This window comes from Notechis scutatus, chromosome 2, assembly GCF_049901735.1.
Source record: "Notechis scutatus isolate UNSWTSFEM ecotype Mainland chromosome 2, rNotScu1.2, whole genome shotgun sequence".
NCBI classification, from domain to species: Eukaryota; Metazoa; Chordata; class Lepidosauria; order Squamata; family Elapidae; genus Notechis; species Notechis scutatus.
The window spans coordinates 20536139-20563316 of record NC_142010.1 but is presented as its reverse complement, the minus strand read 5'-3'; the positions used below and the strand labels follow the sequence as shown (position 1 = coordinate 20563316).

The following is a 27178-nucleotide window of genomic DNA, read 5'->3' as shown; positions in this document are numbered from 1 at the left end:
AGTTCTATAGAAATACGTTGTAAGTTGAGGACTCCCCTGTCAGAATAAGGCCTGCAGACAGACTCCCTTTTCCTGACAACAGGAGGAGTTTTGAAGGAGGAGATTGGACAACCCTTTGCCTGTGATGGTACTACAGGGTTTCCAGCCTGAGCAGGGGGTTGGACTAGAAGACCTCCAAGGTCCCGCCCAGCTCTGTTATTCTGTAATTCCCTCCTAACTTTGCTGCTCCACATCCCCTTCCTTTCCCTCCTCCTGTCCCTGGGCGTCGTCCCCTCCCTCTCCCCCCTGTTTCTCTGACCGCCTTGGGAGAAGCAGCCCTGGACCCCCTGTCCAGCTGACCCTCCCAATGGGGAATGCTTCTCCCGGGCAGATGGAGTGGGGGCGGACAGGGGAAGTCCCGAGTGGGTGGCGCCTTCGGCCCTTTCGGGAATGGGAGGAATTGGATGGGGAGGGGAGGAAGTATAAACATTTCCTGCTTGGGCTCTGCAAAGTCCTGGCTGGGACCCTCCTGAGAAGGGGAATCCATGGGCGGTGGCAGGAAGGAAGGAAGGGAGCATGGCTGCTGCAAAGAAAGCAGATCGTGGATCTGTTCCTGCGCGTATCTCTTGAGCGGAGTCCGGACGAAGAACAGAGCCACCTGTTTCCTTTTGAGCGCCATGTAAGAAGCTCCCTCCCTCCCTCCCTTCTTCCTTCCTTCCCTTTTCCCACCTGGGGAAATGCCTGGACAGGTGAGCCTTCAAGGCAGCTTCTTGGGGCGCTGCTAAGATCGTGCCTGCAGTCCCCACTTTCTCCTGGGGGTGATGATTCTGCCGGCCTCTCCCGATTGTTTCCGGCCACTTTTTCCCCTCTGGGGCTCTTTCAGGCCCAGAAGGCTCGGGGTTGAATGGCTACTAAAGCAGCCGGAGGGAAAGGGGGCGATCCCTCCCAGGCGCTGCTGTTTCGGGAAGTTGCTCAAGACAAGCCCCCGCCGGAGAGAGCATCGGGTCAAGGCTCCTCCTGACGCCCTTCCATCTCTTCGCCCGCCTTTCTTTCCTCCTGGAATTCAGTTCCATCTTCCCTGATTATCTGATAAGGGAGGATGAACATTGTACATAGAATAACAGAGTTGGAGGGTCCTTGGAGGTCTTCTAGTCCAACCCCCTGCTTAAGGAAGAGGAGTCTATGCCCTTTCAGACAGGAAGCTGCCCAGTCGCTTCTTAAGAGCCTCCAGTGAGGGAGCACCTTAGTCAGGATTCTGGTGATCAATCGATTCTTCCCTTGAAAGGGCTGAAATAAAGGACCCATGTCCCATATCTGGGGTAGGGCGATAGAGAAACTCACCAATCTTAGCTCAGCATGAATTCTTTGGTGCCTTCCTTACTGCATCTCCTGTCAATCAAAGAGCTGCATTTCCTACTGATGTCACCTAAACATAAAAGCATTAAAGAAACCCTTCTAGGTCTTTCCCAGCCCTTGTCCAAATCTGTAGTCCTCGACTTATGATCACAATCGAGCCCAAAAGGTCTGTTGCTTGGCGAGAGAGTTGCTCAGCGAGTTTTGCCCCCTTTTACGATCTTTCTTGCTTCAGTCGTTAAGTGCACCACGCTGCAGTTCTTGAGTTGGTAACACCAACAGTGGTGAAGGGAATCTGTTTTCTCTATTGACTTCACTTGTCGGAAGGTTGCAAAAGGGGATCAATGACCCTGGGACAGGGCAACCATCACAAATAGGAGCCAGTTGCCCAGGGTCTGAATTTAGATCAGGGCACTGTGGGGAGGCTGCAACGGCCGTGTGAAAAGCTGTCAGGGGTCATTTTTTTCAGTGCTGTGGTCACTAAATGAATGGCTATAATTCAAGGACTTCCTCTATATGTGAGAGAGAATTGGACTCTGCCTCTTTTGTTGGTGCCAGGCCAGATCAAGTACTCCTGATTAACAACTCAGCACAACTCCCTGGATATGGGAGGGGATCTGCTTGAGGCCTCCAGAGTCAAGCTCTGTGGTCCTTTAATGCACACATTCATGGCTGAGATAATCTGCCTTTGAATCCAGTCCCTGGTCCTTCCACACCTTTCAGTTTCCCTCTCATCCTACATGCTCCTTTGCCCTACTTGGAAACTGTGTAGGTTTTTTTTTATTAAGAAGAAGACTCGCATGTAATTTACTGAAGTGTTCATTGTTAGCAATATTAATGGAATACGTTGTGGGTTTTTTCCCCCCTCCCTGTGTCAGGATTTGGTATCATTTGAGGATGCAGCTGTGTTTTTCCCATGAGGAAGGAGTCCGTGGATTAAGCAAGAGCCTGACACCTAGAGAGGGGGGGGTCGGGGGGGGGGGGGGGGGGGGTGGGGGGGTGGGGGGGGGGTGTTGTAGGTTAAAGATGTAATAGTTATTGAAAGCTGGAAAAGAGTGTACAAGGAGTAGAACACACAGTTACACGGTGGACGCCCCCATGAGGCAACGTGGTCAATATAGGTAAAGGGTTTCCCTTTTTTCCTCTGTGTGTTCTATTCTCAGGATTCTTGTCTATTTGTAAATATTGATGTAAAATATATTGTTATAAACATTTCATTTTTACATACAAATGGAGGCAAATAGATTCTACCTATTGTAGGAAGTTTGAGTCAGCTTCCTTCTGGATTCTAAGCAAAAAGCCTGATACCTAGAGATCATGCTGGAAAACAAGAGTAACATGGCCTCCTTAGGTTTGGGCTCCTGTTAGTTAAATGGCCTTAAATTCACAGTTATTTAGTATGCCTGGTTATAGTGCCTGAGTTTGTACAAGAGAGTCAGAAGTCCTCAGTTACAGCTGATTGGTTATAATGATGACACTTAAGAGCCCGATAAGAATCCATGGGTTTATCACGAGATTTATGCTCCTTGCAGTCATCTGGTCGGAAGTGCTTACAACCAAATGCCTGCAAGGAACATCAATCCTTCCATCTTCCACCATTCAATCAGAACTGAAGAAGCTTCTTGGATGAGAAGGGAAACATGTTCAAGGAAAAAGAAAGTCCAGCTGCCTTTAGAAAAAGCCCTTTGAGAGAAAGAGGAATGAACACCCCAGAGTGAGAACTAGTTTTTTTTTTTCAAGGAAATGCCCCTTCATGGAGAAGAGGTTAAAGCTTATTTCCCAGGTCCAAGGATCTCAACATTTCTACCTTCTCAGATTGAAATTAAACCAACGGGTTCTCCATCATCAAGTCTATTGTCTTTTACTTAGGACTGAGTATTTATATTTTTACACGATTTTATTGTTTATATAGTTTTTATCCTTTTAATATAATAAGGCATCAAGGGTTTCCCTATGGCAAGCTGGAGGCCAATAAATGTAATGAATGAATGAATGAAGGCCTCTTTTAAGTGTCCCTTTTGCTTCCTAAAAGCTAAATCTGAAACAGTAGAGCTGATGGTTCTCACCCCATAAAATTTAAATGATCTTAGCCAAAATTTTCACGTTTTCATTTTGTACCATTAAGGAAAAAACAGACACAAAGGTTAAATTTTATGTCAACTTAATACCAAGCATAGCATCATGTTTTGAACAAATGGGAGTTTGGAAGAATATTGATACTGTTTGAAAACAGCAATGATGCTTGATGCCTTTTTCACCTAAGTTTCTGTTAACTTTTCTTTTCTTTTTTCTGTTGCAAGCAGGTGATGGATGGGAGATGGAGGATTCTGGCCAAGAGGCAGCAGCAACTTTGCCAAAAGACAAAATGGAAGAAAAGTTCATTAATTCCAACATGGAACAAGATTAAAAAGAATCATTATACTAAAATACCGAACTGGTTGTCAACTATGGAAGCACAAATCTACCCAAATGCAATGGATCTGGGGAAAAAGAGGAATTATGAAGACTTATTAGACACACAAGGAAGATTAAAAATGAGACAAGAATTACAGCAACAAAATATAAAGATAGATTGGTGGCCATACATGCAAATTCAGGTGAGATACAAAAAGGACAAAGAACAATTTGGTTTCTGCATGGAAAAGCATCAATTAGATAAAATTCTACAAGAAATGGAAAAGAAAATGATCTAAAGAATATATAATTTTCTGCTAGATTTTAAAATGGAAGAGGAGGTGGTCAAAGAGACGATGGTGGTCAAAGAACATTAGGCTGGGTGAAACCAGCTCAATAGCAGTAACTGTGAGAGGGATCTTGGAGTCTTAGTGGATAACCAGCTAAATATGAGCCAGCCGTGTGCAGCAGCAGCCAAAAAAGCTAATGCAATCCTAAATTGTATTAACAGAGGGATACAATCAAGATCAAGGGAAGTACTAATACTACTCTATAAAGCCTTAGTAAGACCACACCTAGAGTACTGCATCCAGTTTTGTTCAAGTTATAAAAAAGATGTTGAGACTGTAGAAAAAGTGCAGAGAAGAGCAACCAAGGTGATTAGGGGACAGGAGACTAAAACATACAACGAACGGTTGCAGGAATTGGGCTTGGCTAGTCTAGTAAAGAGAAGGACCAGGGGAGACATGATAGCAGTCTTCCAATATTTGAGGGCTGCCACAGGGAGGAAGGGGTCAAGCTATTTTCTAAAGCTCCTGTAGGCCAGACAAGGAATAATGGATGGAAACTGAACAAAGAGAGATTTAACCTGGAAACAAGGAGAAACTTTCTGACAGTGAGAACAATCAACCAATGGAACAGCTTGCCCTCGGAAGTTGTGGGAGCACCATCACTTGAGACTTTCAAGAAGAGATTGTACTGCCATTTGTCAGAAATGGTGTAGGGTCTCCTGCTTGGGAGGGGGGTTGGACTAGATGACCTCCAAGGTACCTTCTAACTCTGATTATCTGTTAATCTGTTAAAAACATCTGCAAGGATTTCGTACGCACAACTCTGGAAAGAAAAAAAGGTCCCACGAGAAGGCATGGTTATATATATATATATATATTGTATAGAGATGGACAGGCTAACAATGAAAATAAAAGACAGAAAAGATTCAATTTACCATAGGGCCTGGTATGCCTGGTATGAGTGGTTTAGAAATAAAAATAAAATAAAATAGCAATTAGGAAAAGAAGGAGGGAATATGTAAATATTTAAATATACCATAGAGAAGATTGATATGTAAAGATAAAAGATATTGATTTATAGCAAGAGTAAGATGTAATGGTAAAGGAATAAGTAAATACATATACTGAAAAATGTAAGGAGATGACTTAAAGATGACGATGTTGATAACAATGTATAAAGTTTTATTTTATGTTTTTTAAAATTTGAAAACTTAATAAAGTTTATTTACAAATATTAATAATACCAAGCATAGCATCATGTTTTGAACAAATGGGAATTTGGAAGAATATTGATAGTTTGAAAACAGCAATGGTGTTTGATGTCTTTTGCACCTAAATTTGTGTTAATTTTTCTTGTTTTCTGTTGCAACCAGGTGACAGATGGGAGATGGAGGATTCTGGCCAAGAGGCAGCAGCACTCTTGGCCAGAAAGGAAGAAAAAGGAAGACAAAAAGGAAGAAAAAATGTATGGAAAGCAATGTTTGGAGTAAAACCAGTTAACGGGGGAGCTGGAGAATTGCTGTGGTTTACCTTGTCCAGATACCAATGTCTTATTGGACACCGATGATTTCCATGAAAAACAAGTGTGTTCAAGGTGTGGGAAAACACTCTGTGATGAATCTGGATTATGTGACTGTGGTGAAAGCCCTGCTGGAGAGAAACAAGATGAAAGCAGGCAACACTCCAGAAGGAACCTTCCTCCTACTTTACATGAACGAATACAAGGAGGGAAACCGTAAAAAATGTACAGAGTGTGCGGAAAGCCGCTCTCTTGCTTCGCATAGAAAGATTCACAAAGCAGAGGAGCCACACAAATGTCTGGATTGTGGAAGGACCTTTAGTCAGAAAAATCATCTTAATTCACATCAGAGGGTCCACGAAGAGAAGCAGCAGCATCAACGCATCCCCTGTAGAAAGACCTTCAGAAGCAGCGCCTCCCTTACTTCCCATCAAAACCTCCACAGAGAGGAGAAGTTGGATCAATGCAGGGAGGGTAGAATGAGTTTGAGCTTCCTGAGTTGGCGCAAAAAGAACATTCTTTGTTGTGCTTTTTTTGATGACGTTTTTGATGTTAGGTGTCCATTTTAGGTCATCGTTGATGTTAGGTGTCCATTTAGGTGACATCGTAGAACCTAGAAATTTGAAAGTCTCTACTGTTGATACGGTGTTGTCTAGTATTGTAAGAGGTGGTAGCATGGGAGGGTTTCTCCTAAAGTCTACCACCATTTCTACGGGTTTGAGTGTGTTCAGTTCCAGATTGTTCCGGTCATACCACAAGGCAAGTTGTACAACCTCCTGTCTGTATGCGGATTCATCGTTCTCTCGAATGAGACCAATCACCGATGTGTCATCTGCAAACTTCAGTATTTTAACAAATGGATCATTTGAGATGCAGTCATTGGTATATATGGAGAAGAGAAGTGGAGAAAGCACCCAGCCTTGGGGGGGGGGGGGCTGTGCTGATTGTCCAGGTATCAGATGTGATTCTGCCTAGCTTCACCTGCTGCTTCCTGTCTGTTAGGAATCTAGAGGATTTCATGACCCTGGGACACCACAACGATCATAAATGCGAATCAGTCCCCAAGGGTCCGGATTTTGATCACATGACCATGGCAATGCTTGAATAGTCGTAAGTGCAAAAAACAGTCGTAACTCACTTTTTTCAGTGCTGTTATAACTTTGAATGGTCCCTAAATGAAATGTAAGTCAAGGACCGTCTGTCCTGCATAGAAGTAGTTTTTCTTCTGAACTTCAAATACTTTTAAATGGAGGGATTAAATATTTCCCCGCTCAGATTTTTTAAACATTTTTTACCTCAGGCATTTTAAATCATTAAATATTTCCTAGCTCGGAGGTTTTCTTCCACTTCAAAATGGAAGTGTTAGTGGGACTCTCTTACGGAGAAATAAATGGTTCTGCGTTTATCTTTATTCTCTTTTGGGGTAAGAAACTTTGGACTGAATTGTGGTTGTCTAATACATCTCAAAGTTGCCTTGCTCTCAGACGGACCCCATGGACCCTTCAGACACAGGTTGTCCTCCACTTACAACCGCCGTTCTCTCCAAAATTTCTGTTGCTAAGTGGGACATTTAGTAAGTGAATTTTTGTGCCATTTGAGGATATTTCTTGCCAGGGTTGTTGCGTGAATCATCACAGTTGTTAAGTTAGTAACACAGTTGTTCAGCAAATCTGGCTCCCCCATTTCTTCTCTGAAGGTCGCCAAAGACGATCCCATGACCCGGGGACACTGCAACTGTCATAAATGCAAGTCGGTTGCCAAGCGGCTGAATTTTGACCACCTGACCATGGGGATGCTGCCACTGGCCTTCTTGAGTGGGAAAAACCATCCTAAATCACTTTTTTTGATGCCCTTTGGAACTTCAAACTAAACAGACAGTTCTGAGTCCAGGACTGCTTGCAAAGGAGCAATGGAGTATTTGTTATTAAGGGAGAATCCTGATTGTTCATCGTTCTATGGAAATACACACAACCTTCTACAATGCTATTACAAATCTGGGACTGGAACAACTAGTAACCAACAACACTAGACTAAACAACTGCCTCGATCTCATCTTCTGCAATAGTTTGAATTTAATTTACGGAATACAAACTAAAGAACCCTTTTCCAGCAGTGACCACAATATGATTGACTTTTGTCTCAACATACGTCCACACAAAAATCACCACACTGATGTAATCCCCAATTGTAACTTCAAAAAAGGCAACTATGATCTTATAGACAACGATCTCTCATCCCTTGATTGGCAATCTCTATTCACTGGATGCAATACTGTTGAAGACCATTACAACATATTTTTACTTGAAGTCAAAAGAGTCATCAAACTATATGTACCAACAACAACTCCCAAAACAAAACAAAAAGCAGATTACCCATAACAATAAGGAAACTTCAATCCAAAAAGAGATCACTCTGGCGGAAAAACAAATCTGGTCACGTTGCCAATTTCAAAAGCCGATACAAAAATTTATGCCACCAGATAAAGACCGAATGCACCAATTATCACATTAAACAAGAGGAAAACCTTCTAAGCACCAATTCCACCCGTGCTTTTTACAATTTTGTAAACAACAAACTAAAAGACTCAAGGTCCATCCCTCCCTTGATAGGACCTGATGGTAAAGTCTGCAACGACACCATTAAAGCCAACATCTTTAACACATTCTTCGGCTCAGTATTTGTAAACAGCAATGGATCATGCCCAGTATTTCCTAGCCGTACCACAGATAACAACAATGATCTAATACATATTGATTTCACAGAAGACAATGTTGAAAAAGCACTATGCAATCTAAAACCATCTCTATCTATTGGACCGGATGGAATATGTGCCTACTTCTTAAAAAAGCTATCCACTGCCATAGCCAAACCTCTAAGCATAATCTTTGAAAAATCTTTCAGGACCAGCTCCTTGCCTAACCTATGGTCACAAGCCACAGTCATCCCCATCTTCAAAAAGGAGACCCAAGCCTAGTTGAAAATTACAGGCCAATCTCCTTATGCTGCGTCACCTGTAAAGTCATGGAATCAATTATTAACCAATCCATCATCCTCCACTTAGAGACAAATAACCTACTCTCCAATAAACAATTTGGTTTCAGAAAAAAACTATCCTGCAATCTGCAACTCTTACACTGCAAAAACATATGGACGACACAACTCGACCAGGGCAAAGCAATAGACGCAATCTACATAGACTTCTGTAAAGCCTTTGATTCAGTGGTACACGACAAACTACTCCTAAAAATAAAATCCTATGGTATCTCTGGACAACTGAATAACTGGATAGAAGCATTCCTGTCAAACAGACAACAAATGGTCAAAATTGGGAGCGTCCTATCAAATTCTGTACCTGTCAATAGTGGTGTCCCCCAAGGCAGTGTTCTAGGACCAACTCTCTTCATACTCTACATAAATGACCTCTGTGGTCATATTAAGAGCAATTGTGTTCTCTTCGCTGATGATGTAAAGCTGTTCAATACCACAGACAATACTGCTACCCTACAAAAAGATCTTGACTATGTATCAGAATGGTCAAACAAATGGCAACTTCAAATCTCAACAAATAAATGCTCTGTCTTACATATTGGCAAAAAAAAATCAGAAAATAAAATACAAGCTGAATAGTCAAGATCTTGTTGATGACCCAAGCTCTGTAAAGGACCTTGGAATACTCACCTCTAATGATCTAAGTGCTAGAGCCCACTGCAACTACATAGCCAAAAAGGCATTAAGAGTTGTTAACCTAATCCTACGTAGCTTTTTCTCTGGCAATATCACACTACTAACCAGAGCATACAAAACATTTGCTAGACCAATACTCGAATACAGTTCATCAGTCTGGAACCCACATTACGTATCTGATATTAGCACAATTGAGAAAGTCCAGAAATATTTCACAAGAAGAGTTCTCCACTCCTCTACTCGTTGTAGAATACCTTATGCCACCAGACTTGAAATTCTAGAACTAGAAAACCTTGAATTACGCCGTCTTCGGTCTGATTTAAGCATGGTATATAAAATCATACATTGCAATGTCCTACCTTTCAATGAATACTTCAGCTTCAACCATAACAACACAAGAGCACACAATAGATACAAACTCAAAGTTAACCGCACCAAACTTGATTGCAGGAAATACGACTTCAGCAATAGAGTGGTCAATGTCTGGAATACTCTACCCGACTCTGTAGTTTCTTCCCCAAACCCCAAAAACTTTAACCTTAGACTGTCTACTATTGACCTCACCCCTTTCCTAAGAGGTCTGTAGGGGGCGTGCATAAGCGCACCAACGTGCCTACCGTCCCTGTCCTATTGTTTCTCTTATTCTTTTATTTTTCTTATATGTACCCATTTCATGTATTCACAACTATGTATACACTTATACTTATTATCTTGTAAACAATTGGCAAATCAAATAAATAAATAAAATAAAAATAAATAAAGTTGAGGACTCCCCTGTCAGAATAAGTGCATGCAGACAGACTCTTTCCTGACAACAGGAGGAGTTTTGAAGGAGGAGATCGGACAACCCTTTGCCTGTGGTGGTACTACAGGGTTTTCAGCCTGAGCAGGGGGTTGGACTCCATGGTCCCCTCCCCACCCTGTTATTCTGTAATTCCCTCCTAACTTTGCTGCTCCGCATCCCCTTCCCTTCCCTCCTCCCGTCCCTGGGCGTCGTCCCCTCCCTCTCCCCCAGTTTCTCTGACCGCCTTGGGAGAAGCAGCCCTGGACTCCCTGCCCAGCTGACCCTCCCACTGGGGACCGATTCCCCGGGCAGATGGAGGGGGGCAGACAGGGGAAGTCCTGAGTGGGCGGCGCCTTCGGCCCTTTCGACAATGGGAGGAGCTGGACGGGGAGGGGAAAGAAGTGTAAACCTTTCCTGCTTGGGCTCTGCGAAGTCCTGGCTGGGGCTCTCCCGAGAAGGGGGATCCACGGGCGGGGAGGGAGGGAGGGAGCGTAGCCGGCGGGGCTGCGAGGAAAGCGGATCGTGGATCTGTTCCTGCGCGCAACTCTTGGGAAGCGGAGTCCGGGAGAGGAACAAAGCCGCCTGTTTCCTTTTGAGCGCCAGGTAAGAACCTCCTCCTTCCTTTCTCCCTCCCTTCCTTCCTCCCCTTTTCCCACCTGGGGAAATGCCCGGACAGGTGAGCCTTCCAGGCAGCTTCTTGGGGCGCCCCTATGATCGCTCCTGCAGTCCCCACTTTCTCCTGGGGGAGATGATTCTGCCGGCCCTTCCCGATCGTTTCCCGGCACTTTCTCTTTCCCCTCTGGGGCTGTTTCAGGTCCGGAAGGCTCGGGGTTGAATGGCTGCTAAAGCGGCCGGAGGGAAAGGGGGCGATCCCTCCCAGGAGCTGCTGTTTCTGGAGAGAGCATCGGGTCAAGGCTCCTTCCGATGCCCTTTAATAGAATAGAGTGGAATAGAATAGAATAGAATAGAATAGAATAGAATAGAATAGAATAGAATTCTTTATTGACCAAGTGTGACTGGACACACAAGGGATTTTTCTTGGTGCAAATACTCTCAGTATACATAAAAGAAAAGATACATTCGTCCAGAATAATAAGATACAACACTTAGTGATAGTCATAGGGTACAATAAGCAATCAAATCATACTAGGAAACAGTCAATATAAATTGTAAGGATGCAAGTGACAAAGTTACAGTCATACAGGGAGGGGATGGGTGATAAGGAGTGATGAGAAGATTCACAGTAACAGTAGTGCAGACTCCTCAGGATTGTCTTTGCCCCAGTTTTTTTCATTCCTGAATTCCTTTTCACTGTTTAATTTAACGGTGTTTTTAAACTCTTGTGTGCATTTAAACAGGTATGTCATCCTTTTCCTATAGGCCAGCGAGTCTCAACCTTGGTGACTTTTAAGATATGTGGACTGCAACTCCCAGAATTCTCCAGCCAGCAGAGGATAGCTCTCTGGGGAATTCTGGGATTTGAAAACTGCTAAAGTTGAGAAACATTGCTGCAGGCTATTCCAAAGGGCAAATCCCACCTGTGAAAATAGTTTTTGTTTCTCCTGGGATGATCTGATGGGGAGGGTGAACATTATGCCGGTCAGGATTCTGGTGACCAAGAGTGCAGAGAAGAGCAACAAAGATGATTTGGGGACTGGAGGCTAAAACATATGAAGAACTGGGTAAGAACTGGGTATTTGCAGGAACTGGGTATTTCTAGTGTCAGGAGAAAAACCTCATTATGAGCATAGTGGCACTTGTAAGAAATTGAACAGACAAGCACACCATAAGGTATCTCCCTTAGGGTCCTTTATTAAGGATAATAATTTATTAAAGATCCTAAGTGGTTTATTAAATTTCAAATTATAACAAACAGCAAGTACTTAGACAAAAATCAGTTGTTGGCCCCAACTCACATGTACCACAAGCAACAAGACTCTCAAAATTCTGCCACATTGTCACAGCAAATGAGGCAGTTTTCTCTTCCTTTAACCACAGTGTCACAACATTATTTTTACATGCATTACAAGTTGATAGTTCCTCTTTTCCCTCGATCTTGCCTCACCTCATCCTGCAAACTCAGTTACCAACAATATTGAGACATACTGTTTCAATATATTTGCAGGTTAAACAAGTATGCTTTTTTAATAAAAATAAATTATATACTTATAAAAAGTATGCTACTTTTTTATAGACACATTATCATTGAACACCATGATTTAAAACAGATTACACAGATTAATATTGAGTGCAATAAACCTTGCCAAAGAAATATCAGGTTCAATAGGCATCTATCAAGAAGCAAAGGCCTAAGTTATGATTAGTTTCCCCTCATGCTAATTCTGGGGTCTTTAAACTTGACAGCTTTAAGACTTGTGGACTTCAACTCCCAGAATTCCTCCTCTGGTCATGTTAGCTCAGGAATTCTGGAAGTCCACAAGTCTTCAAGTTTGAAGATCCTTGTGCTAGTTTAATGAAAAAAAGGACTAGGGATGACATGATAGCAATATTCCAGTATTTCAGGGGCTGCCACAAGGAAGAGGGGGTCAACCTACTCTCCAAGAGCACCTGAAGGTAGGATAAAATGCAATGGATGGAAACTAATCAAGGACAAAAGCAACTTAGAACTAAGGAGAAATTTCCTAACAGTTAGAACAATTAACCTGTGGAACAATTTGCCTCCAGAAGTTGTGAATGCTCCAACACTGGAGGTGTCAAGCTTGGTGGTGCTTTAATGTGCAAATTCATGGCTGAGATAATCTGCCTCTGAATCCAATCCCTGATCTTTCCACACCTTTCAGTTTTCCTCCCACCCAGTGTTAGCAGCTTCTGTGTGTTTTTGCTGTGGCTGCAAAGGACTCAAATAAACTGATTCCCTAGTTAGCATCAAGTTATGTAGAATCGCCCTTCTGCACTGTAGCTTCAAGAATAGGGCTGGATGTTGGATAACCAATTATTCCTTTGCTCTTCTTCCCCCCCCACTCCTAGACCTTTTCATTGTTTAATTTAACTGTGTTTTTAAAGCCTTGTGTGCATTTAAAAAGGTATTGCCCTTTGCTTGTGGGCCATTGTTTCTCAACTGTAAAAAATGCATAGTGGTGTTTTATGAGTTGACAGTAGGAGGATTTTCCCGTCCTCTCGCCAGATGTGCCAATCTCCCAATAACAGAATATCACAATTGGAAGGGATCTTGGAGATCTTCTAGAGGGGGGGGGGGGGGGGGGGGGGGGGGGGGGGGGGGGGGGGGTTGTTTGGGGGGGGGGGGGGGGGGGGGGGGTTAGGTTTTTTTTGGGTTTTGTTTTTTTTTAAAGGGGGGGGGTTTTTTTGGGGGGGTTTCTAGTCCATCTCCATTTCAAGCAGGAGACTCTATAGCCTTTCAGACAAGTGGCCGTCCAGTCTCCTTAAAACCTTCAGCCCACGACTCTTGAAGGCAAACAGTTCCATTGGTTCATTGTTCTCACTGTCAGGAAGTGTCTCCTTAATTCCAGGTTGCCTTTCTCCACCATTAAGTGTCCATCCACAGTTTCTTCTCCTGCCTTCTGGTGTTTGGGAAAATAAGTTGAGCCCCTCTTGTTTGGGGCAGTCACAGAAATAATGGAACACTGCTATCGTTTCTCCCCCAGTCCTTCTTTTCTCTAGACTGGCCAAATCCAGTAACTGCAACTGTTTTACAAATGTTTTAGTCTCCAGACCTTTAATTATCTTAGTTGCTCTTCTCTGTACTTCTTCCAAAATCTGAACATCTTTTTTGTAACGTGGTGACCAAAAGTGAATGCAGTATTCCAGGTGTGGCCTTACTAAGATTTTATAAAGCAGCACTAATACTAAGCCCAAGGTGAAAAGAAAAGTCCAAGCTTGACTTTTGCACAGAAGTTAAATGTTGAACCCCACTTCCCTTGATGTGGCATGATTCAACGGGTCACCGCAGTGGGTAAAATTGGTGTTGGGTTTGGCCAACTTACCCAAAGTCTAGCTCATCAGCGGAAAGCAAAGTAATTTGGGGTTGCTGCTCCTGTGGAATCAGCCAAACCAATAAAACATTAACTAGAGTTATCTCTAGCCAGAGGCATTTTGTTTCTGTAAACTTTCTGTCAAGAAATTGCAAGCAGTTGTCAAGATGAAGTCAGAGACACGTAATCTGAACTTGTAGACCTTTATATAAATATATTTAAAATGCAAATTTACAGCAGTCTTTGTCACCATCCACAAAAGGAAGAACATAAGATAGTCAGGAAAACAGAGGAACATCCTGAGGTAAATCTAAAGCATCATGCAGAACACAGAGAGGGAAAAAAGGGAAACGCCCCCTTTCTACTTACAGTAACAAATTATAGCTTAGATTGCATCCTGTATAATCAGTTACAATTGTGTTCTGGCCTATTGTAGACTTTACTGTTCCAGCTACTAAATTTAATATCTTACATGCTCGTTTGCCCTACTTGGAAACTGTGGAGGTTTTTCATTAAGAAGACTCGTATGTAATCCATTGGAGTGTTCATTGTTAGGAATATTCATGAAATTTGTTGTGTTTTTTTCCCCTCCCTGTGTCAGGATTTGGTATCATTTGAGGATGTAGTTGTGTTTTTCTCCGTGGAGGAGTGGGCCCTGCTGGACTCTGAGCAAAAAGCCTTATATCAAGAGGTCATGCTGGAAAACAAGAGGAACGTGGCCTCCTTAGGTAAGGGATTCTGTTACAATACTGTAGTGCAAAATATTTTTTTAAAATTAATGCATGTGAAGTCCTCCAGCATTATTGTTTGGTTTTTGGTGCCATATTCTCTAAACTGGGGATTTTCAAATTTGCAAGCTATTTATCTCAGGTTTTCATGCTTTTCTATGAAGCCTGGCTTTTCTTCAGAAATGGACAGTATGGAGAATGTTGGCCTTCACAATTCACTCTCTCCTGTTTGTTAAGAATCAGATGCAATCCTGCACATGCTGTGCATGAAGGGAAAAAAGAACAAAGATGTATTTATTAGAAAATTTATATTGCTGCCTATTTGCACATGGCGACTCCAAGCGGCTTACAGGGGTATAAAACATCATATTAAAAAAATTAAAAAAATAAAAGAAAATAATAAAATAGCCCCACTCCCCTCACCCCGGTGAAAGCAGAAGAAAAATAGAAAGTCCAGTTGCCTTTAGAAATAGCATCTTTGAGATAAAGATGAATGAACAGAGTGAGAATCAGTTTTTTTTCAAGGGAAAACCTCTTCAAGGAGATGAGGCAAGCTGGGAGGCCAATAAATGGAATGAAGGAACGAACGAACGAACGAATGAATGAACCAATGAATGAGCGAATATAGGACCATTTTAAGTGTCCCTTAGAACTAAATCTGAAGCGGAAGAAGTGATGGTTGACCCACCCCTACCCCAAAGTTTAAATGATCTTATCCAAAATTTTCAGGTTTTCATTCTGTATCATGAAGGACAAGCATACCACCATGCTTTGAACTAATGGGAGTTTGCAGGAAGTTTGATACTGTTCAAATCTCAGCAATGGTGTTTGATCCCTTTCGCACTAAAGTTTGTGTTAACTTTTCATTTCTTGTTTTCTGCTGCAAGCAGGTGATGGATGGGAGATGGAGGATTCTTGGGCGGTGGCAGCAGCACTTTTGCCAAAAGAGAAAAAGGAAGTTGCGGAAAAGATGTATGGAAAGCAAAGTTCTGAGGAAAACCAGTTAATGGGGGAGCTGGAGAATTGCTCTAGTTTACCATGTGCAAATACCAGTCTCTTATTGGACACAGATGGTTGCCATGAAAAGGAAATGTGTTCAACCTATGAGAAAATACTCTGTGGTGAATCTGGATTATGTGACTGTGACGAAAGCCCTGCTGGAGAGAAACAAGATGAAAGCAGGCAACAGTGCAGAAGGAACTTTCCTCCTCCTTTACATGGAAGAATAAAAGGAAAAACGTACAAATGTATAGAGTGTGCAGAAAGCTTCGGTACAAGTCGCTCTCTTGCTTCACATAAAAAGATTCACAAAGCAGAGGAGCCACACAAATGTCTGGATTGTGGAAGGACCTTCAGGCAGAAAAATCATCTTAATTCACATAAGAGGGTCCATGAAGACAAGAAGCAGCATCAATGCATCCCCTGTGGAAAGACCTTTGGAAGCAGCGCCTCCCTTATTTCCCATCAAAGCCTCCACAGAGAGAAGTTGTTTCAACTCAGGAAGGGTAGAACGAGGATTACTCGCATCAAGGAACCGAATTCCCAGAAAAAAAGCCCCACTTGGAAGAAGTCATGTAAATGCCTGGAATGTGGGAAGAGCTTCCGCTCTGCAAGTGACCTCACTTGCCATAATAGGATCCATACAGGGGAAAAGCCGTATCATTGCATGGTGTGTGGAAAGAGCTTCACCCAAAAACGCCATTTCAATTTACATAAGAGGATCCACACTGGAGAGAAGCCCTTTCAATGCCTGCAGTGTGGAAAGTGCTTTGTCAGTTCTGGTGGCCTTTATGCCCACAAACGGACCCACACAGGGGAGAAACCATACAAATGCCTGGAGTGTGGAAAGAGCTTCCGTAACTCCAGCTATCTAACTTCCCATAGAAGAATCCACAGTGGAGAGAAACCATATCAATGCACTGAGTGTGGGAAATGCTTCACTAAGCCATATAGTCTTACTGTCCATAAAAGGACCCACACAGGTGAAAAGCCTTATAAGTGCACTGAATGTGACAAATCCTTCACGAATTCGGGATATCTCTCTCGCCACAAAAGGCTCCACACTGGAGAGAAACCATATGAGTGCCACACATGTGGAAAGAGCTTCAATACAAAAGATAGGTATATCATACATAGCAGGACCCACACTGGGGAGAAACCATATCAGTGCCAGGAGTGTGGAAAACGCTTCAGTGATTCTCAAGAACTGACGATCCATAAAAGGATTCACACAGGGGAGAAACCCTTCAAGTGCACAGAGTGTGGCATGAGTTTCAGGAAAAGTAGTTACCTTGGTATCCACAAGAGGATCCACACTGGGGAGAAACCATATACATGTCATGAGTGTGGAAAAAGCTTTAGTCAAACTAGTTCACTCAGGAACCATAGAATGCTTCACTCAGGGGAGAAACCCTATAAATGCCTGGAGTGTGGAAAATGTTTTCGTGTGAGTGGGCAGCTTATCTCCCACAATAGGATCCACACAGGGGAGAAACCATTTAAATGTATTGACTGTGGAAAGAGTTTCAAAGACTGCACGAATCTTACGCTACATAAAAGAATCCACACGGGAAAAGCCCTATCAGTTTGTGGAATGTGGAAAGAAATTCAGAACTGGGAGTAACATTAATTGCCATAAGAAGACACACATCAGGAAAAAATGATATGAACTGGTTCAGGGTGATTTTCAAAATTTGCTTCATGTTCACAGATATTTTGCAGGAGATTCTGGAGAAATGCATGGTGTGTAGGAAGGGCTTCCGAAGCAGCAGAAATGTCTTGATCCACTAAAAAGAAGAGTTCCCTTGTAGAACTAGGAATTAACTTTCGTTTATTAGATCTTTGTGCTGGAGTAGAATAGAATAAGATTACAAACAGTAAGAATAGAAATGGAATTGAATGTAGAAATAGAAATGGGGATGGGAAGGGAATTCTCTCATTGGCTAAGTAAGATTGGACATAGAAGGCATTCTCAAGTGTACATAACATACAACAAGTTATTAAATTTTGTCAATGCGAACAGCAAAGGGAGGAAGGGATTTGGGAACTAACACGTCTGGATGTCTATGTAGGTTCTCAGTCATCCAGGCTGCGGTTCTCCCAAAAGTACTTTTATCAAAAGGCAACTGGACTTTTTTTTCCCCTTGAGGAGATTTCCCTTCTCATCCAAGAAGTTTCTTCAGTTCTCTTTCTGGAATGAGAAGCAAAATGTCTTCAAGGAGAAACAAAGTCCAGTTGACTTTTGGAAAAAAAACACCTTCAGGCAACATAAGGCTGCAGAAAGCTGGCTTGGAGTCTAGAGAAGTTGCTGAAAGATTTCAAGAGGAAACATTGAAATCTAAGTGGTGAGGTCCAGACCTGGTGGTGTTGACTCCCCACATTTCCCTAATGTTGGAAGGAATCAAGCAGTGGATCTACTACACCCATGTGGAGAAAGTCAGGCCAGAACAAAGAGAAGCAGGATCTCCAGTGAGCTCTTCACTGGGAGAAAGTGACGGAAGAGAATAAACTCTTGGATCACTAAGACTCGAGAGTTGTGTCAACAGTTATAACTGGAGGGATGGTGCTGTGTGTCTGCACCACCTTTAACCTTGGTTGTGTTTAACTGATTTCTAGTCTTGAGATACAATATTGATTTTTATTAATGCCCCAACTTATGCAGCAGCTTAAGGCTTAGCTTTCACATCTCAGATACAGGCTCTTTTTGGTGGGTAAATTGGACAATTCAGGGAACCAGCTTCAGAAAATACAGGTGGCCCTTGACTTATGACCACAATTAAACATTTCCATGGCTAAGCAAGACAGTTGTTAAGTGAGTTTTGTGCCATTTTACAAGTTTTTACACAGTTGGTCGGTTAGTAACATGGTTGTTAAGTGAATCTGGTTTCCCATTTGACTTTGCTTGTCTGAAGGTCTGAAACGGTGATCCCATGACCCTGGGATACTCCAACTATCAAAAATACAGGCCAGTTGCCAAGTGTCCGAATTTGGTCACATTACACAGGGATGCTGCAACAGTTGTGTGAAAAAATTCATAAATCATGTTTTTCAGTGCTATTGTGACTTCAACAATTCACTGAAGAAACGATTATAAGTTGAGGACTAAATGTGAAGCAGCAATTGATTATTTGTTACTAAGGGAGTGAAGGAGTATATGAATCAAACTAATAAAGGCTATTTGCTTTATGAATTGCTTATGCTACTATAATTGTTCCTGAGTAAACCAATATTTGCTTCTGATACAATATACTGCTAGAAATCATGTGTTATGAATTGAGCTTTGTTATTGGCTCCTGCTTATCCTGTCAGAAATTAATTGTAAGGAATTAATTCTAGTGTCAACTCAAAAACATTTCTCTGGTCTTTTAGAGTTGACAGCAGAGAGGGAGTGGGGGATGTAGTGCATTCCTAAAATGCTTTCATAGATTAATGGCTAGGCCACCAAAGCTTCCAGTCGATTATTACTGGAGAGCATGATTGATGACTCTTGGCTGTGGATGTGTCCCATTGGAGAATATACATCCAAGGGGTGAGGGGGGCAGATCAAGGTCAAGGGTGAAATGAATGATGTGTCTCAGACTCAGCTGCATCCAGGTAACACCAGCATGTTCACTCCTAATAAATCTTGGTGGTGTTTTTTTATTCCCCTAAGAGATGCGGCTAGAGACTCATGATTTGAATGGGGGTGGATGCCTGAGTCCTGACATCTAGCTGAGTAAATTGTAGCCTTGATACTAGTTAGCATTAATTGTAGCCTTGATGCAAAATTTCTTATCTTGCTTAGCTTGGCTTCAAAGCTAGCCACATCCTTGAAAATAGAGAAGAAACTGTTTTTACCCAGGAATATCAGGAACCCGAATAGGGAGTTTCCTGCCTCATAGATTCTGAATCCTGAAACCATTTTCTGCTGAATAAACAACTTGGCCAGGGAGGGAAACCTCCCCTATAGGAGTGTTCCATAGATAAGGTGGGCAGAGACAGGGACGTGAACAAAGGATGCTTTAAAGACCACATTGTCTCTCATTGGGTAAACTTTGATTCTAACGGGGTTATAATGTGCATAATACTCTGAGCCACCCTTGCAGGGTGTGGCTATTCCTTACATACATTTTGACTGTATTTTGTTTTGGATATAGTTTTGTCACACAGCTTTTGCTCTGGCCATAAATAAAAGCTGATATTTTTTGCAAACCTCATCTCGAGTCTCACTCTCTTTGGCATCTCAGTGGCTCAGGGAAACTTCTGGGACCTTATAGCAGAATCATGAACGTAAAGAACGTTTTGTTTCAGTCTAACTGACCATTGTCAATTCACTGAAACCCACCTTGGAAAACATAAGGAAGGAATTTCTTCACATCAAATAGGTCAGGGCCTAGACTAGGGGGTCTCCAAACCTGGCGATTTAAAAGCTTGTGGACTTCAACTCCCAGAATTCCTCTGGCACATATGTTGCCATACAGGCAAGGGGAGTTCTAGGAGTTGAAGTTAAAAGTTGCAAAGTTTGGAGACCCTTGGCTTAGACTTATAGAATTATGGTCTGTTGTTATTTATAGTGCCTCCCTGCTGTAAAGTATTTCAATGTCCAGCACATGGGAAATGGAGAAAAGACTTATGGTCCATATTTCCTTGCTCTTCCAAAAAAGGATTACAAGTATTATGAGACTCCAGAATCTGCTAAATAAAAACTTAAAAACTCAAAATGTACTATGGGAGAAAGGAAAAGGCCCAAATAGGAGAGATTTGAACACCTTGAAAAAGAAGTAGGCTGTAAATACGAAATATCATGGAAAGATGTGCTGTATTACTACCAAAGCGACATTTACAAACGCATTGAGGTTTCTCTGTGCACACATTAGGATAGACTTATATTGCTTGGTTGAGCTCTGTATTACATATATCGGTATTCAGGAAGGCTAAGATGTGAGTGTAAAACAGGCAGAAATTACTGTAAAGGGGGATGAAGAAATTCCTTCTGACTTGTAAACTGTGGCAATCGCTGTGTAAAGCCCTCCAGTGGGTGTTGGTGGGGTACAAAGGGTTTGAGGGAGATTTCCTTGTGTTACTTTTTCAGTGGAATAAAGTTTTGCTTACAATCTTGTCTTCAGTGTGTTCAATTTGAGGCTGAGCACATCTGGCAAAGCACCTGGAGCAGGAAAGGGGCGGAAAACCAAAAATGCCTTTGAGTTCAGAAGGATCTCTTTCCTCCTCTCAGCCATTTTGGAAGCGCAATTCTTGAGGGGGAAATGGGGAATCCGCCAGGATCCTCCTCTCTGCAAACTGGAAGCAGCTTCATTAGGCTTGGAGGTGTTTTAAGTGGGAGAAATATTTTGTAGATGTAGTTGACTTACAAGCACAAGTGAGCCCCAAATTTTTGTTGTTAAGTGAGACATTAGATCAATTTTGCTCCATTTGTGACCTTTCTTGCCTCAGTTGTTAAGTGAATCACCTCAGTTGTTAAATTAGGAACATGGTTGTTAAATGAATCAGGTTTTCCCTTTGGTGTTGCTTGTCATAGGTCACAAAAGGGGACCCCCTGACCTTAGGACACCACAAAGGTCATAAATGTGAGTCAGTTCCCAGGTGTCTAAATTTGGATCACGTGACCATGGGGGTGCTGCAACGGTCGTAAGTGCGAAAAATGATCATAAATCACTTTTTTCAATGCCATTGTAACTTGGGTCACTCAACAAATGGCTGTAAGTCGAGGCTGCCTGTACGGTTTAGTTGTTTTTCTTCTGAAATTCAGACTTTTAAATATTTCCCACCTCAGGCCTTTTAGATAGTTAAATATATTAAATATTTCTTGGCTCCGAGGTTTTCTTCAGCTTCAGAGGGAGAAAGTTAATGGGTCTCCCTTATGGATCATCAGGGGGTCCTTTGGCTCCACATTTATTGGGGGTAATGTTGGAAAAAAGCAGATTCTGTGGGGGTTTTTTCCCCCTTTCTCTTTATTCTCCTCTTTTGGGGCAAGGGAGGCACCTCTACTTTGTGTCGCTCTTCGACATGCCCCATCGACCCTTCAAATACAGGCAATCCTCGACTTACGACCACAATTCAGTCCAAAATTTCTGTTGCTGAGACATTTGTGGAGTTTGGTCCCATTTCATGCTATTTCTTGCCGGGGTTGTTAAGCAAATCACTGCAGTTGTTACAGTCGTAGAGGAAATCTGTCTCCCCCATTCACTTTGCTTGTCCGGAGCTTCCTGTGATCCTGGGACATGGCAACTGTCATAAATATGAGTCAGGTGTCAAGTGGCTGGATTTTGAAGACGTCCTGCACCTGTCTTGAGTGCGAAAATGTCACTTTTTTCAGTGCCTTTGGAGCTCCGGCCACTGATCCAATGGCCGTAAGTCATGGACTACTTGTAAGGTAGCCATTGATTGTTATTCTGGCACAATCACGACTGTTAGTCATTGAAGGTGAGGTTGTAAGGTGAGGACTATGCTAAGTGGGTAAGAGAAGCTCCTTTTCCTGCCGAACTTTGCCCCCTCCCTCTCTCCCCTTTCTCTGACTGCTTGGGGGTTGGACTAGAAGACCTCCAAGGTCCCTCACACCTCTGTTATTCTGTTAAAGGGCAACTCGCTCCTTCACTTTAATGCTCCGCATCCCCTTCCTGCTCCCGTCCCCTCCCTCTTCCCCTGGTTCTCTGGCTGCTTGGGGCGAAGCAGCCCTGGACTCCCTGCCCAGCTGACCATCCCACGCAGGACCGATTTCCCCCGGGTCTTTAGTGCGAGAAAGTCACTGTCTTCAGTGCCCATCCCGCCCAGGACCGGTGGGAGGGGGGAAGTGGTAATGGGTAGGCAGGGAGACCCCTGAGTGGGCGGCGCTCTCCGCCCTGTACAGAATGGGAGGAGCTATGAGCGCTTCCGGCTTGGGCTCTGCAAACTCCTGGTGAGGGTCGTTCCGGGGAGGGGGATCCACATGCGTGGCCGGGAAGGAAGGAAGCCGAGTCCGCCCGAGGAAGAGAGCCGCCTCTTTCCTATTGAATGCCAGGTAAAAACCTTCATTCCTTCCTGGGAAATGCCGGGACAGGTGAGCCTTCAATGCAGCTTCTTGGGGCGCTGACCGTTTCCCGTCGCTTCCTTTGAATTCCTCCCGGAATTCGCTTCCATCGTTCAACTGAACTGAGTTTTTAAAGCCGTTTAGTGCATTTAAAGAGGCGTCGCCCTTTTCCTGTGGGCCATTGTTTCTCAACCTTGGCAACCTTATGATTTGTGGGCTTCAACTCCCATAAGTGTGTTGAAGTCCACAGATCTTACAGCTCCCAAGATTGAGAAACGTTGCTGTCAGCCAGGGGTGAGGAAGTTATGGCTCTTTTATGACTGGTGGACTGCAAGTTCCAGAATTCCTCAGTCAGCTTACTCGGGTATTCTGGGACTTGAAGTCCAGCCATTATAAAAGGCCAGTAGTTCCCCACTTCAAGTCCCAGCTGTGAAAAAAAAAGATTTTGTAGTCTTTTGTAGCTAAAATCAGCCTTTTGCACTGGATGCTCAAGAATATCCTTAGGATGTTAGATAACCAATCATTCCTTTGCTGTTTTTCCCCCACTTCTAGACCCTCTCGTGGCCATGGCTTCAACTCCTGGAACCTCAGTTCTTTGTAGTGGAGGATCAACAGCGGCTGAGCTTCCAACGCAGGTAAGAGGATTCTCCTCTCCCCTCCCCAGATGTGCCAATCTCCCAATAACTGAGTATCACAATTGGAAGGGATCCTGGAGATCTTCTAGTCTGTCCCATTTCAAGCAGGAGACTCTATACCCTTTCAGACAAGTGGGTGTCCAGTCTCACCTTTAAAATCTCCAGCCACAACTTCTGAAGGCAAACCCTTCCATTAGTTAATTGTTCTCACTGTCAGGAAGTTTCTCCTTAATTCCAGGTTGCCTTTCTCCACCATTAGTTTCCATCCGTTGTTTCTTCTCCTGCCTTCTGGTGCCTTGGAAAATAAGTTGAGCCCCTCTTGTTTGGGTAAGCCCCAGAAATACTAGAACACTGATATCACGTCTCCCTTGGTCCTTCTTTTCTCTGAACTGGCCATATCCAGTTCCTTCTTAAGATAGTCAGGAACACAGGAACATCATGAGGTAAATCTAAAACATATATCAGTGTTCCAGAAAACCTCAACTCCAACAAATAACTCTGAGACAGACAACTTCTCAAAAGTTCCTTTTATTAGAGTAGTAAACTGGCACATCTGGGAAATCCCAAATGTGAAAATTATGGGTTTCCCTGCAATAAGTAAAAAATTATAAATCTACCCCTTGTGCCCCTCATGGCATCACATGCCCCAATCACCATCTATCCCAACTTCAGACATCCTCTCAATCACTCCTCAGCCAGGTGCAGAAATAACATGACCTTGACTTAGAAGAAGAATGCTGTTATGTCTAACCACATAGCTCCAAGAAATTATCCCCTCCCATTTTCCCAGGCTCAAGAATGTGGCAGGGTGGAAGCGTCTGGTGCTAATATGGCTTCCAAAGCTGACAGCATCATGCAGAACACAGAGAAGGGAAAAAGGAGGAGGGAAAGGAAACACCCGCTTTATACTTACAGCAACCAATTGTAGCGTAGATTGCATCTTGCCTGAGTCAGCTCTCTAACTAATCAGTTACAATTGTGTCCCGGCCTATTGTAGACTTTACCCTTCCAGCTACTAAATTCCATATCCTACATGCTCCTTTGCCTTACTTGGAAACTGTGGAGGTTTTTCATTAAGAAGAAAAGTCACATGTAATTGATTGGAGTGTTCATTGTTAGGAATGTTCATGGAATACGTTGTGGTTTTTTTGCCTTCCCTGTGTCAGGATTTGGTATCGTTTGAGGATGTAGCTGTGTTTTTCTCCGTGGAGGAGTGGGCTCTCCTGGATTCTGAGCAAAAAGCCCTGTACCAAGAGGTCATGCTGGAAAACAAGAGGAACGTGGCCTCATTAGGTAAGGGATTTAAATTTAGTAGCCAAAGGTCAAATGTTCAATCATCTTAACAGCAAGCATAGCATCATGTTTGGAACAAATGGGAGTTTGGAAGAAGTTTGATACCCTTCAAATACAGCATGGTGCTTGATTGCTTTCGCACTAAAGGTTGTGCTAACTTTTCTTTTTTTATTGTTGCAACCAGGTGACAGATGGGAGATGGAGGTTTCTGGCCAAGAGGCAGCAGCACCTTTGCCAAAAGACAAAAAGGAAGTTGCAGAAAAGATGTATGGAAAACAAAGTTTGAAGCAAAACCAGCTAACAGGGGAGCTGGAGAATTGCTCTCGTTTACCTTGTCTGGCTATCAATGTCTTATTGGACACAGATGATTGCCATGAAAAACAAGTGTGTTCAAGGTGTGGAAAAAGACTCTGTGATGAATCTGGATCATGTGACTGTGGTGAAAGCCCTGCTGGAGAGAAACAAGATGAAAGCAGGCAACACCCCAGAAGGAGCCTTCCTCCTCCTTTACATGAAAGAATAGAAGAAGGAGGGAAACCATACAAATGTACAGAGTGTGCAGAAAGCTTCGGTACAAGCCGCTCTCTTGCTTCACATAAAAAGATTCACAAAGCAGGGGAGCCACACAAATGTCTGGATTGCGGAAGGACCTTCAGACAGAAAAATCACCTTAATTCACACAGGAGGGTCCACGAAGAGAAGCAGCAGCATCAATGCATCCCCTGTGGAAAGTCCTTTGGAAGCAGCACCTCCCTTACTTCCCACCAAAGCGTCCACAGAGAGGAGAAGTTGCATCAATGCAGGGAGGGTAGAATGAGGTTTACTCAGAGCAAGGAACTGAATTCCCAGAAAAAAAGCCCCACTGGGAAGAAATCATATAAATGCCTAGAATGTGGGAAGAGCTTCCGCTCTGCAAGTGACCTCACTTGCCATAATAGGATCCATACAGGGGAAAAGCCGTATCATTGCATGGTGTGTGGAAAGAGCTTCGCACAAAAAAGCAATTTCAATTTACATAAGAGGATCCACACTGGAGAGAAGCCGTATAAATGCACAGTGTGTGGAAAATGCTTCAGTGCCCGATGTAATCTTACTTCCCATAAGAGGATCCACACAGGGCAGAAACCCTATGAATGCCTGGAATGTGGAAAAAGCTTTAGCGGAAGCGGTGCTCTAACCTTACATAATAGGATGCATAAAGGGGAGAAACCTTATCAATGCCTGAACTGTGGAAAAAGGTTCAGTCAAAAAGTTAATCTTAAGTCACACGAGATGATCCACACGGGAGAAAAACCGTATCAATGCACCAATTGTGGGAAGAGCTTCAGTAATCCATATACTCTTACTGTCCATAAAAGGTCCCACACAGGTGAAAAGCCTTATAAGTGCCCTGAATGTGACAAATGCTTCACTGATTCGGGGAATCTCTCTCGTCACAAAAGGCTCCACACTGGAGAGAAACCATATGAATGCCACACGTGTGGAAAGAGCTTCAGTGCAAAAAATATCTATGTCATACATAGCAGGACCCACACTGGGGAGAAACCGTATCAATGCCAGGAGTGTGGAAAACGCTTCAGTCATTCTGGAGCACTGACGATCCATAAAAGGATCCACACAGGGGAGAAACCCTATAAGTGCACGGAGTGTGGCATGAGTTTCAGGACAAGTGGTTGCTTTGTTATCCACAAGAGGATCCACACTGGGGAGAAACCATATACATGTCATGAGTGCAGAAAAAGCTTTAATCAAAATAATTCACTCAGGAGCCATAGAAGGCTTCACTCAGGGGAGAAACCCTATAAATGCCTGGAGTGTGGAAAATGTTTTCGTGTGAGTGGCCAGCTTACCTCCCACAATAGGATCCACACAGGGGAGAAACCCTATAAATGCTTAGAGTGTGGAAAATGTTATAATGATAGTTCCAGTCTTACCTACCACAATAGGATCCACACTGGGGAGAAACCGTTTAAATGCATCGAGTGCGGAAATACTTTCAAAGACGGCAGGAATCTTATGCTCCATAAAAGAATCCACACGGGGGAGAAGCCATATTAATGTGTGGAGTGTGGAAAGAAATGCAGAACCAGTAGTGACTTTAATTGCCGTAAGAATACGCTCAGCAGGAAAAAAACGATGTGAATTGGTTTGTGTTGATTCTCAAAATTTGCTTCATGCCCATAGAAATTATGCAGGAGATTCTGGAAAAATGCATGGAGTATGGGAAGAGTTTCCGAAGCAGCAGAAACATCTTGATCCATTAAAAAGAAGAGTTCCCTTGTAGAACTAGGAATTAATTTTTGGATATTAGATCTTTGTGCTAGAGTAGAATAGAATAAGATTACAAACAGTAAGAATAGAAATGGAATAGAATATAGAAATGGGGATGGGAAGGGAATTCTCTCATTGGCCAAATGAGATTGGACATACGCCAGATGGCAGTGGAGATTGTCAGTCATCCAGTCTGCGGTTCCTCCCAAAGGTACTTTTATCAAAAGGCAACTGGAATTTTTTTTTTCCCTTGAGGGGATTTCCCTTCTCATCCAAGAAGTTTCTTCACTTCTTCA

General features: G+C 43.0%; 3 protein-coding genes and 1 long non-coding RNA gene across 4 annotated transcripts in view; all 4 read left to right on the top strand.

Annotated features, from left to right (window-relative positions):
* The first annotated feature begins 1 nt into the window (after nt 1).
* LOC113428757 (uncharacterized) lies at nt 2-17931 on the top strand. The gene is given in 4 exon segments (XM_087953667.1): nt 2-728; nt 14555-14681; nt 15572-17252; nt 17254-17931. Coding segments are annotated over 4 exon segments (1911 nt in total). The 5' UTR covers nt 2-716; the 3' UTR covers nt 17345-17931.
* On the top strand, nt 1990-5167 carry LOC148131890 (uncharacterized). Its single transcript, XR_015747195.1, has 3 exons — nt 1990-2259; nt 2607-2683; nt 3636-5167. It is a non-coding gene; the product is annotated as an uncharacterized LOC148131890 (long non-coding RNA).
* Nucleotides 10502-27128, top strand: LOC113428675 (uncharacterized). The gene is given in 4 exon segments (XM_087953647.1): nt 10502-10606; nt 23236-23318; nt 24485-24611; nt 24796-27128. Coding segments are annotated over 3 exon segments (2154 nt in total). The 5' UTR covers nt 10502-10606; nt 23236-23249; the 3' UTR covers nt 26754-27128.
* LOC148131889 (uncharacterized) overlaps nt 22461-27178 on the top strand; it is an 83257-nt gene continuing 78539 nt past the window's right edge. The window contains exon 1 of the mRNA XM_087953610.1: nt 22461-22674. Within this exon, the coding sequence (XP_087809736.1) occupies nt 22668-22674 (7 nt within the window). The 5' untranslated portion in view covers nt 22461-22667. The remainder of the gene's footprint in view (nt 22675-27178) is intronic.